This window comes from Cyprinodon tularosa, unplaced genomic scaffold (assembly GCF_016077235.1).
Source record: "Cyprinodon tularosa strain WSP-4 unplaced genomic scaffold, ASM1607723v1 ctg278, whole genome shotgun sequence".
NCBI lineage: Eukaryota > Metazoa > Chordata > Actinopteri > Cyprinodontiformes > Cyprinodontidae > Cyprinodon > Cyprinodon tularosa.
Window position 1 is genome coordinate 1,162,817 of NW_024038983.1, and position 12,807 is coordinate 1,175,623.

Consider the following 12,807-nt stretch of genomic DNA (forward strand, 5'->3'; position numbering starts at 1 on the left):
ACCATTGCTCATTAAGTACACTTAGGGGAAAGTTGCAGTGTTTTTCTGTCGTTCCACGTTTGATCTTGGCTAACATACAAAGGGTAGGAATTAATTAAAATCTCTCCATGGGAGAAATGGGGAGGGATGTAAAATTGGCTCTGGGGGAAGAAGAAAAACATCCTGTACGTCTTGCCACTATCTCTGTACATGTGTGGTGGCCCCACTTTAAATCTTTTTCTTTATTTTTGCATCTTTGTTTGTGTGTTTGTGGTTTGTCCATCAATTGCTGCGCATAAGCATGACTTGCACTAAGCAGTATAATATAAGAATGCATTGCTGCTGTGTGAGTTTCATGTGTTTTTGCACAAGCTTACTGTTTAACAAGACAAGATCAAAGACAAACTATGGTTGAACTTTAAGGCACTTTGCTGAAAAATTCTCTGTTTTGTCATAATCAAAAGAACTTAAATGTAAACTCCTTGAAATCCCAGCTTTTAGTTAAGCTTTCTGGGATTTAAAATGGTTACTATGAGGCTATCTTTGACTAAATTCAATCTATATTTGGATTATAAATGAAAAAACACTTTATTCTTGAAATGGACATTACTATGATACGTGTTTGTTGCTCAAAAAGAAAGGCACACACAAAATTCAGCAATGATAGAAAAACTAGAGGATCAGTTGATCAGAAGGTTGGATTAGTTTACTCTTTTGAACTTTTAAGCCCTATCTGCCTTGGAGCTCAGAGGATTGCTGTAAGACTCGCACTAAAAGTAAAGAATGGTCACAATATAAAAAATACAGACTGCCATTAGAGTTAGCAACACCAACCACTCTAACTGTACTGATGCTTAAACCTAAAACACTTATTTACGGCAATGGTGATATCTATTCTTACTTTGCAGAGTTAAAGAAAAATATGCATCTAAATGGCAACTAAGTCTAGCTACGTAGGAGTCAGGTACGGTGGACGACAGGTGCAAATGTGCACTAAACGAGGAAATTAGCTGCAAAAAGATGTTTGATGCAAACACCAAAACATGCAAGTAAAAATAAACAAATGCAAAAAAAGTAAGGAACAAATAATGTCAGACCAAACCCTCAATACAAATAGGAAGATAAGCTTTAACATATGATTGATAAACAAGAAAGCTGGAAGAAGAAAGAAGACGTTTGTCATCTTTCATTTTCTTCTCATTTAAGTTATGGATAGTAATATAAGTAATACTCAGATTTAATATATTTTTTTCTCTGTTCGACTCCTAGTTGCTTGTTTGCAGCATTTTTCTATTTTACTTTGGATCAAAAGTGTGTTTGCAGCTCATTTCACCATTTGCTGCACATTTTCACCAGTTTGTAGCTCGTTTCTTTGTTGTTTGCAGTTTTTTTATGTATGCACCTTTTGGCCAAAGTATTTAAGCGATATAAATGCATTTATTTGTCGAATGGTATCGTGTCTCCACACCACTTATACCCAAGGCACATATAATAGTGTGGGAAGCATTCTATAGTAAACAGGAGAGTCATTAAATAGCTTCTGTAATGGTCAACATTTATTTTTAACTGTTTAAAAAAGAACACGAAAGACAAAAACAGGCAATATCATTAGGATGTAGTCATTTTTTTTAATGGTGGACTTTATCTGGTAGCCTAGGCAAACCGCAGAAGGTGGTTGATTAACAAAGAAAGGGAAAGAGTAAAAATCTTTGGTCTGTTTCTTTAGCATTGAGGTTATATTTTTTCTCAATATAAATTCACAACGAATATAAACCAATGTGAGGAATTTCAGCACATTTAAAAGGAAAAAAAACACCACCTTTGAGCTGTGTGTTGGTTGTCTTTTCTACTTTAAAATCCCTAAAAAGAACTATTAATGGCAGGGGCTTCAGATCTGATTTGCATACACAGACAGCTTGCAGACGGGGTGCCACGCTAATGTTGCTGTAGAACAAGTCTTAATGTCATGTTGCTGTCAAACACGGATACAGGGGCGCTGCTAAGTCAATTTCACATCATCGCATAAACATAGTAAGAAGCACACACAGCAGAGCACAGCCCAGAGAGAGAGGCTATCAAGCTTTGCCTTGTGTCACGGTTTAGGTTGTTTATGAAGGAGCTGCTCAGCCAACCATGAACCTGATGGTTTCAACAGATACGAGTAAAACCTTGCTACGTAGCAAGGTCATGTGTGTGGGGGGTGGGGGGGAAATTAACCTGGAGACCTTGAATGTTTAACATAGAGAGTCTGAGGGTAAAGTTATGGTGTGGATGGGTGGGTGAAGCCTTGAGTGGAAGCTTGAGAGCAAAGGCAGCACTTCTGTCAAAGCTATCAACTGACTCATCCGACTGCTTTGGGCAATATGTGTGCACCTTATAGATGTGTAAGCTTTATGATGAGTGTGATTGATAAAACAGTCTTACTTATCATCCTGCTCTCCTATTAAAGATGCACAGATGTGGAGAAAAGGCAAGTACCTCAGGAAAATGGAAGAGAGGTCAGCAAGGAGAGAAGGCAATTTGACTTATGGAGAAAGAGGGCTGGAGGTGGAGAATAGAGGGAGAATGCTAAAATTATACAAAGCAGTAAGAGTTGAAATGGAGGTGAAGAGCTTATAACAGAGGGATGGATTGAACGAGGCATGGTGCCGTAAGGGGAACAGGAAAAAATGAGATGAGGAAGACTGAGAATGGAGAGAGTTTATAAGGATATTAGTGGGAAATAAAATGTATGCCAGTTAAAGGGGAAAAAAAGAAAGGCAGAGCAGAGGATACAAACCAGATAACTATAAGGGACAAAAATATACCATGTTGTTAACTAAGTTTATGGTAATGTTGATGAAACTACATGCTACTTATCTAAGATCTGTGACCTGGTGCATCATTGTTGTGGAAAAATGATAAACAGGGACCATAAAGGGATGAAGATGGTCAGCCTCAATATTCAGGTGGGGTTTGATGGATATACGTATAAAATGAAACTAAACGCTCCAAGACATGCCAAAATATGCCCTTCCTCGTTTGGTGATACCAACAACACTAACCTGAACTGTTGATCCTTCAGCCTTAGTGGTTGTTGCACCAAATTCTGACCTCATCATCTAAACACTGAAGATTAAATTAAGGCTTACCAGATCAGGCAAAATGTTACCAAAATAATACTGTCCATTTTTAGTAAGCCTCTAAACTGTAGCGTCAGTTTTGTTTTATTTTATTTTTTAATCTATTTTAGCTGATAGAAATGTCACCTTGTGGAAAATTTTGCTGGTTTGATGTGTGTGTATTCAGAGATGGTATTTAACTTTGGTTGTAACAGTTCACATCACTATGCCCATTTTCTTTAACCTCTAAGATCAACAGGACATTATTTACAACACAACTATTGCTCAAGGAATTTTCTATTTTCCATACCTTTCTCTTTCTACCTTAGAGATGATTGAGCAGTAAAATCGGAAGGGAAAAACAACACCTAGACCAGCCAGTTTAGGACCAACAACAATGAAATATTAAAACACAGAAATCTACTTTATTTCCATTTTAACGCTCAGTTTGAAATTTGACAATTCAGGTTGACTCTTTCTAGATATCCTAAAGCAGTACATTTCTGTTACAAATTATTGTTAACAACAATAAAACAGTTATTGGTAATAAAGTGGCCAACAAGTATATAAAAGGCATAATAAAAAGTGCTAACCAAAACAAACAAAACAAAAACAGAGAAGCAGTTCTGCTTTGTACTGTATAAGGAAAAATGGTAAAAGAACTTAAAAACAACTCAGTAAACTAGGTTATGGAAAATGAAACCCTTAAATCCAGCATTATTCCTGAACTTTAATTAAGTGTGCACTTCCAGCATATCAGAGAGAAATCCTTGCATCATGGTTGCTTCCAGTAGTTCCTCACAGCACTGAGACGTGTGGAAATTCTCCACCAGAAAAACACTTTGATGTTAATTAGCCCAAGAAAGCTTTGTTCTAAGAAAGGTTAAAATTTGTTTAGAAACTGTCTTGAAGAAGGAGAAATTTATTGAAATGAAGAATGTTTGCAAACAGCTTGAAGTTTTGAATATAAAATTGAGGAATTCAGTGTTTTAAACCTGCAGAGGTTTTAAAAGATGGAAGGTTTACATTAGTCTAAGGTCTAAAGATCATGTCTGCCACTGACCTCACCTTTATGTAATAATTTTTTTTTTAAAGCATGCAACATGAACCCTGTCCAAAACTGAATTCTAGTCATGGTTTCTGGTAAAAACAGTAATTAGGGTAAACAACAGGGCTTCAGAGTGTATTCTATATGTTTAAGATGACGGAGCAGAACGGAGTTCATTGTGGTTTGAAGTAAAAGGGGAATAAAAACACAACTAATAGGATCTGCTGCTAATTATAATACTTATTTTGTATCTTACTTTAAAAAAAACTGTAAAAGATCGCACTTTGTTATGTGAGCACTGCGAAAAACCCTTTGAGGGGCATAAAAAAAACATTGCACTGAAAAAGGAGCACATTCCTCCAATTTATCTATGGTTTGTATGTTGGGTAATAAAATGTCCCACTTGGATCTCCATTACACCAGCCTCGGAGGGTAAAATATGCTAGTTTAGGTGCATATTGAATGGATAGTCTATTATTAGTCTTAGCTCTTACATTAGCTACCTGAATACCAAATGTACAAATACACAATCTTTTACTTATGTTTGAAAAACCTTTTGTTTTCAACAACTAAGATTAAATGGAAAAAGAGATTGGAACATTTATAAAACAGCTAAAAAGGTCAAAATGATGTTATAAAAAAAAAAAAAAGTCTGAACTAGATAAAATTCCAATGACTTATTTTCAGTCTTAAGCCTTTCAGGTTTCTTTAAACTGGAGGTCAGCAGATAGGTCAATTAATACTAATTTTCATCAATTTAATTCCTACTAGCAAGTTTGTTGAATTTATTTAAATTGTTGTGTTTTACAAGTATTTAGAAACATAAATTAGAGAAACTTTGTGTTTTCATGAGTAACTGTGATTAAACATAAGCTTCATTTGCTGTTAAATATCAAACATACAATAACCAGAAATCAGTTTCACAAATCCAAACATACCAAGTCAAGGTAACGATTGAGACGCTTTGATTTTTATATTGAAATTCTTAAGGCTGTTCTTACTGTCTGATCCCAGGGAAAGGTCCTGCCGCGTCCCATGAGTGTTGTGTCCAGTTGAGCCTCCGGCCATGTGCAGGGACCAGCTCACACCTGTGTGGGGATCAGCTGACCAGCCACACAAACTCTGCTCAAAGTCACACACGGCCGACAGGGATGGAGTTGTGGCTGTGGGTTGAGAGAGAAAGACAGATCATGCATTAGATTAAAAACACAAGAGAGAAAAGAAAAATCTGAATTGGTATTTTGATGAAAAAAGAAAACAAAGGCAATGGTTCTCATAAATGGATCTTGTTGTAAATCATGATGGAAAACTAAAGAATATGGGTGTTTTTTCATCCAAACTAGGGACCAAACTGATGGTTTCCCTATTTTTCAGTATTGCAGATTATCAGTGAAAAGTTTAAAATAACACTTTTTATTCCTATCTCTGTTTTGATTTTGCTGAGAGATTGATCGGGTTTTCTTATATAAAAGAAAAATGTTCACAAATATAAAAGGAAGAATAGAATAAAATAAAAATGTAAATGCAATACAACATATGAGGAAGTGATTCTATCAGGAAATGCAGAGGTAAAAATAGAATTAACGAAGGCAATAAAGGGCGAGTGGCAAAAAAAGAATAAAGGATCAGAAGGGAGGTTGATAGATGGGAAATCAGATGATAAGATATTCTACATAAACAACTACTGCTGTAGATAAACTCCAGGGAGACTACTTGCTTGACAGTCAGTTGACCTATAGCTGTGAAATCATATCCCAGTGTGAGTCGATGTGCATGAGGAGGTTAAGATCCTCCAGTTGTGAGAGCTTATTTCCCCCTCAAACAGAGCTTCCTATGGGACTCTGAATGTAACAGACTTCAAAGCCCAGAGGCCCAGTGGTGCACAGTGACATCATGACTTTGACCTTAAAAGAGTAAGTGTGTTTTTATGTGCTTGGATGTTACACAGTTGGAAATATAATCATATGTAAGAAATCTACTTATCTGTCAATGCAGTGATGCTTTGAGAAACATTCGTGTGTTTACCTGATTTCATTGCAGGAGTTGTCTGTTCCAGTCTGGGAGTGGTTGGGGTCACTGTATTGGGCAGCGTGGTGATTTCTGTGAGGAAATGGTATAATTAAAATGGTTAGAATAACTCAGATTTATAGGCATAAGAATGAAAACAGAATAAAAGAAAAACAAACTACCTCAACTCTTGAGGTTTTAAGTGGAGGTTTTAACTGCCAGTGTTTAGATTATTTCTGCAGGTTAGTTTTTAATGTTACATGTTTCAGATCTAACTATTTAATAATTAAATATGTCAAGTTATTTTCACATGTCAATCCTATTTATATGCTCAGTGCAACAGTGGGTAGCACGGTTACGGGTTCGATTCCTGACCCGGGGTCTTTTTGCATGGAGTTTGCATGTTCTCCCTGTGCATGCGTGGGTTCTCTCCGGGTACTCTGGCTTCCTCCCACATGACTGTTAGGTTAAATGGCTTCTCTAAATTCTTCTTAGTTGTGAGTGTTTGTTTTTCCTTTTTTATTCTATATGTTGCCCTGCGATTGACTGGTGACCTGTCCAGGATGTAACCTGCCTCTCGCCCATTGACAGCTGGAGATGGGCACCAGCACCCCTCACGGTGAATAAGCATGTTGGAAATGGATAGAATCCTATGTATTAAGAAAACATAACTAAGCCTTCCCCAATATAAAAGTATAGGGCCGAAAATAAGGTTTTACTGGTGGATCAACCAGTTTTGTTTGATTTACCAGACAGAAAATCACATTTATAGAACCTAATGACAACAACCAGACTAAGAGATACAAAAATCAATACATCAAGTACAGATCTGCAGAAACTCAACAACTGAGAAGAAACAATTAACCCTTAAGCTCAATGCAGCAGGATGATGATTCAAAGCCCGTCAACAAGTCCACTTCTGAATATGCTATAAATAGAATAAAAGAGTTGAAGTGGTCCAGTCAAAGTCCAGTCTTAAAACCAACAGGAAGTGTCAGCATCACCTTAAAGGACAGCTTCTTCCAGAAAACAAATATGGCAGGAATACCTATACAGATATATACCACTGCCAAATGTGGTAATTAGCTACTAATTAGAGAACTTTTTTTTCTGTATTTAGGTTTTTCACATAAGGCTGGATTGTTTGGATTGTTAATATGCTTTTGTCTGCTCTCTTATTCAGTTGTCATCACACTGAGTCGATACAACTGGTTCTGGATTTTATGAAGGAGGCCCTTACTGAAACAACCAGGATTCCAACCCTGCTCTGTTTTTCCATTAATAATTGAAATCATTGTTTTGTGTTTTCATACAGTTAGTATTTTTCTGTTACTAAAACTGGTTCAATGATATCATACATGTGTGGGAAAAATAGAAAAAATAAAAGCTTAAAATGTGCACAGCCAGAACAGGAGTAGTGATGTCAGCGTGACCCTGAAAATTATCCTAAACACTTTTCTGCTGTTAGTTACAGCTCCTAAAATTCTGGCTGCTTAAAGTTCACACACACGAGCTCAGAGTCATAGACGAAGTTAGTTTCTTTGTATTGAGGTAATGGAACAGGAGATTTTCTGGCTTCTGTGGCACAAACACCAGAAACCTCTCACCAAATTAGTCTCCAAAGCTGCTCCTATTTTTTAATCCCTGCTTTCAACTCCTATAACTTTCTGCTGAGCACACCCAATCTGTCTGTAGTCCCAGTATATATAACTACTGTTCAGCTCTGCTTCACAAAGCTATCAACACCCTCAAAAAATGGTTCCCTCTACACATAAACAAAAATTTTATGTAACACACAGACATACAGGCACACTCACAGAATGAAGGTTTTTTCCCTCCCTGCCATCAAGCTATAGAAGTGAAATCCTATCTAAGTGTTGTTTCTGTTTTACCACAGCTGCAATTTTCTTCTTCATAACCTCTTCTCTCACCATCTTTCTGCCACCACTCCTTGAGTTATATTTTGATTTCCACGCTCTTCTTTGCTCTCATATGCCTACAAATCTCTTTCACTCCTCCTAAAATTGTTTCTTCTTTCCCTCTTTTCTGTGATCCTTTTTTCCTTTGCACTGCAAGCCTCAGCTTTTGTTGTTCTTCTTTCAGAGACTTGTATAGCCAGAGGATAGAAGAATAAGGATACGCAGTAAACACTTCTCAAATAAAAAATATGCAACATGCTTTGCATTTTTGATAAGCTCTTTAAGTGGGTAAGTAGTGATCAAAGTTTTTTTTTAATCTATATTTTCAAAAGCTTACAGACTGAAATACTTCCCTCTTCTTTATTACAAATAAGCACAAATGAACAGGGAGCATCTCCAAATAATTACTCTCTAGTTTTTTGATGACTCAGTTGGGTCTTTCTTTGGACTTAAAAGTCCCAGAGAGCATATATGTTTTGACATGATTTACAGACGATACTATTTTGTGGCTTTCTCTCCACAACAGGATGCTTCACCATCATTTATCACAACAAGGATAGTGTATTGATGGTCTACTTCTTGTCTTTCTTCCATAAAAATGTGATTATGTTATATTGCTAAATGACAACAGTTGTTTAACACATACTATTCCTGCAGTTAAGTGGAGAACCTCTGCAGCTCTTCCAGTTACCGTAGGCTTCTTGGCTGTTTCTGTGATTAATGCTGTTGTAGAGAGCCAATGTTTTGGTATGTCACCTGTGCCAAACACTTGTCTTCTATCAAAGAGTGTAATAAACTAATCACTGTGAGATGTCCAAAGCCCTTTACATGGTTTAAACTCCTAAGTCTGATTTGAACTAAAGGGTTTTTTTGCAGATCTATTTCCTGTCCTTTTCATAATCCTATTTGTTCACTTATGTTTTTTAAGAAAAAAAACCCTCACTTAACCTACAGACTTCTGAAGGCTTAGGGGTAATGAGGTGATGAACTTTATTTACAGATATTCAAGTAAAAGGAAAACAACTGCACACCTTGTTTTACATGCACAGTTTTCCTTTAACTTCATGACTGTTATTTCAGTAATCAAGGGCCTTCATCCTGTATGTTGTAGATGTTCCCCTGGTTCTAAAATAAATCTAATAAAGGGTTTATTATGTGCTTGCTTTATATTTTAAGGCACACTGAGGGGGGATGTATCAGTGTTGGAGCAGGTAAACAGAACTTTAGGACATTATCTTTTTAGGAGTGGAGTTTACCATCCATAGAGTGAAATATGAAGCGTGAAGTTAGTGATTGACTTTTGCATGACACAACCTCAAATCACAAATGATAAAAAACTAATTTACTCTCAACAGATTTAGATATTTCAAGAAAATATTTAGATATTGGCTTTAGTTTATAAATAAAAACAAGATAAGCCGATATCTAAATATTTTCCTGAAATCTCTAGAACTGTTGAGAGCAAATTATTTTTTTACCATTTCCTTCTACATTACAGTGATAAAGTGAATTGAGACATCAACTTTTTTTGGTCTATCACTTAAATTCCAAATAAAATGTTACATGAAAGTGGTGAAAAAGACATGAGCATCAAGTTATTGCATAATATGAATATAGAAAAATACAATACAGACAGGAAATTTATAAAAAAATACTGAACGGTCCTTATCTGCTGACATGAAGCGCTTTCAATCCTACTTGCTCTAATTAGCCCCTCTATAGGAAACGGAAAGACTAAGGGAAAGGACACATGACCCATTTCACCTTGTAGAACCATTTTCCTAATTAGTGACCACACACAGCTTCCGGAGGCTTCATCTATCTACCTCCATCTTTCTTTCACCTGTCAAATTCAGTTTTCACTCCGACTCTCCCACCCGCCCCCTTTTTACTTCCTCTATTCCTCATTGGCTCCATCGTCTGTCAGCCAATGTGCTCTTTCTATTCATCAGCAGTCTATCTGTGGTAACTAAAGGTCAGTCTAGTTATTAAATAATTTACCACACTTTCTATCATTATTGGGGGAGCAATTGTATGCATTTATGTTAAGATTTCTATTTTTCTATAATGCATTTTCGTTCTCTAAATTATTGCAGAAGTTCAGTTATTGATGAATCATCAGTTACAGCCCTGATCATTTACTGTTTGACAATGAAATAGAAACTAAACACACAGCAGACCTTAAGAAACAGAAAGTGTCACAGGCATATTGGGACTTTGTAAAGCTGCTTACTGAGCAGGATGAAACGGAAACAAAAAATCTTTTCAATCATGGAAAGAGCTCTGCGTGTAAATCTACCCGTGTCGTTTAAATAACGACTTCTGGCCTTCTAAGCGACTGTGTTTGTGGGCACGATGAAGAATGTTTTTGCATTTCAGTGACTTTCAACATGCCTTACCTAATGCATATGCAAGCTGAATTTCACAACACCAAAGATTAAAAAAACAGGCTTTTTAAAATTTCTGCTTTAAAGACTTTGAAATGTGAAAATCTTTGAAAACTGGCAAAATTTCTTACATTTTTGAAAGTCTCACAAATTGGCCTGCCAATAAGAAAAGCTTCATAGCACCCTCTCCATGACAGTCACTCTAAAATGTTTTCCATCTTATGGATGCAATTTGGTGCAAACATTTATCTAACTCAAACCAGCATAAAATTATTTTATTACAAAACCCTCACAAAGGGTTTAGCATTTTTGACCAAAGATTTTTCACACCTTTTCCATAGGTTTTAACCTCTTAACATCCACCTCATTTTGGGTAATCCTCTCCTATTTTGCATACCCAAATGGAAAAGCAAATAACTTAGGAACTGTAAGCCCAAATTACATGTACAATAATTTTTTTGAAAGCTAACACCCTCTAGTTTCCTAATATATACATTAAAATTGGGTGACTAGAACAGAGACCAACCTGCATCAGTTCAAGCATGACTCAAAGTTGTTTTTTTTAATTCTCGGAAATGATAGGTCTTTTTTGAACAGCAGTAATAAAGACATTCTTGAGAAAAAGCAGGTTTTATTGTATTATATTTGTTCTACATCATGTCAACCACAAATGCAGAAAATTTCAGACCTCTAGCTACAACAGTTCCAGAGCTGTTGGATATGGAACTTTTGGTGTCAGCTTGGTGCTGCGCGCAATGGCTTCAACTGCTGATAAAAAATGTACCGGTGGAATTTTATGCATTCTGAGTTATAACCCCCACTTAAGGTCCACCGGGTCGCTGGCTACCCGGTGGGTTTTTAGAGGTTAAACACTCCTTTAATATAGTGCTGACATCCACCAGAAAAGCCACACATGAATGTTTTGACTGTGCCTAACTGGATTTTTAACAGATCTACAGCGTCCTCTACATTTATTGTTCCCCCTGCCTGACAAAGAGGTAGATGAAGCAAAAAAACTGCTGTTTTAACAATAAAAGGTAATCAATGCATCTTTCAATATAAAAAAATATCCAAACCATATTGCCCTATTTACATGAATGGACCCCAGGTAACTCAGTAAAAGGAAACATATTTCATGGCCACCTCAGTCCCCAGACCTAAATCCTATATCAAAATGTGTGGATAAGATGAAGAGGTTTAGATCAGAACTCAATAGTCTGAAAGATTAAGAGAGACTCTGTAAGGAAGAAGGCTCAAAGTTTCTCTCTCTGTATGTCGCCCATTTATTAAAAAACTAGGGCCCAGTTTATTTGGGAAAACCGCTGTAGACAAACAGGTTGAAGAAATTAATATTTTTCTTTGGGGGATTTCTGTTAGTGAATAAATGTATACTAGACCTGTCATAGTCAGTTAATGTTGCTGCATTAAAGCATGGGCTTAGGAGCTTTTTAAGCATTTTTATAGTGAACAGTGATGAATGTCTGAATGTCTTAAATATCTGTAAACAGAGAAAATAACTTCAAACAACAAGCTCCCCTTTCCTGGATCTAAAGCCTTCAACTGATATTCTTAGGATATGCTTACTAGTAGTTCTCTTAGAATAGTATATTTTTCTAAACATGGAATATTGTATATGCTTATAAAACCTCGTGCCTCTTCTAATGGCACACATAAGCAGAGCATTAGCTTTTTGAAACAGGAAACTTGGAAAATAGTGAGAACATTTATAGTAATCCCACAACAGGGAGCAGAGCTGTTAATTGTTAAAGTATTACATTAAATGAAAAGTCATGGTGGAAAACATGACTGTTTTTCTGGATGAAAATCATGGTCTGAATAGCAAATCAGACAACTGCCCCGAAGAAAGTAGATCTGCAGGTTTGATTTGTTTGTAACTGGAAGTGTCAGACATAATCATGACTTCTGCTTTGGTTGTTTGGTGGTTTGGTTTTTACAAGAGGTTTTTCCAGAGCTAATTACCCAAATATCTTATAGTGCAACCAATGAGAAACCAAAGCTGCATTGGACCGCAAGATGCTGTGTCTAGTAGCAAGCACAGTTTCTCTATCTGGACTGGTAATAAGCATGTAATATTGGTTCAAAAGGCAACAATAATGAAGCTTTAAGTGTGGCTAAAGGGGAAAAGGCATAAGCTTGACAGCCGAGATGTAGGGACACTATTTATGTCAGGAAACTATCGGCAGTGAATCGCTAATTAGCCCACAAAGTCTGTGATTGTAATTGTAGCCTTAAGTGTCAGGAGATGAGAGTTGATAAAAACGAGGCTTCTGGCAATGAATGGCTAAGAACATCATCTAAGCTACAAAGGAAATGAGCTTAAGTTGATAAAAAGTGAGTAAAGTATG

At 36.4% G+C, this 12,807-nt stretch overlaps 1 protein-coding gene across 3 annotated transcripts in view; it reads right to left on the reverse strand.

Annotated features, from left to right (window-relative positions):
• LOC119786748 (neuropilin-2-like) overlaps positions 1-12,807 on the reverse strand; it is a 120,054-nt gene that overhangs the window by 21,983 nt on the left and 85,264 nt on the right. For all 3 annotated transcript variants that reach the window (XM_038290266.1, XM_038290264.1, XM_038290265.1), the window contains exons 11-12: positions 6,154-6,228; positions 5,130-5,291 (exon numbers count right to left, since the gene is read on the reverse strand). In XM_038290266.1, the coding sequence (XP_038146194.1) occupies positions 5,130-5,291; positions 6,154-6,228 (237 nt within the window). The remainder of the gene's footprint in view (positions 1-5,129; positions 5,292-6,153; positions 6,229-12,807) is intronic.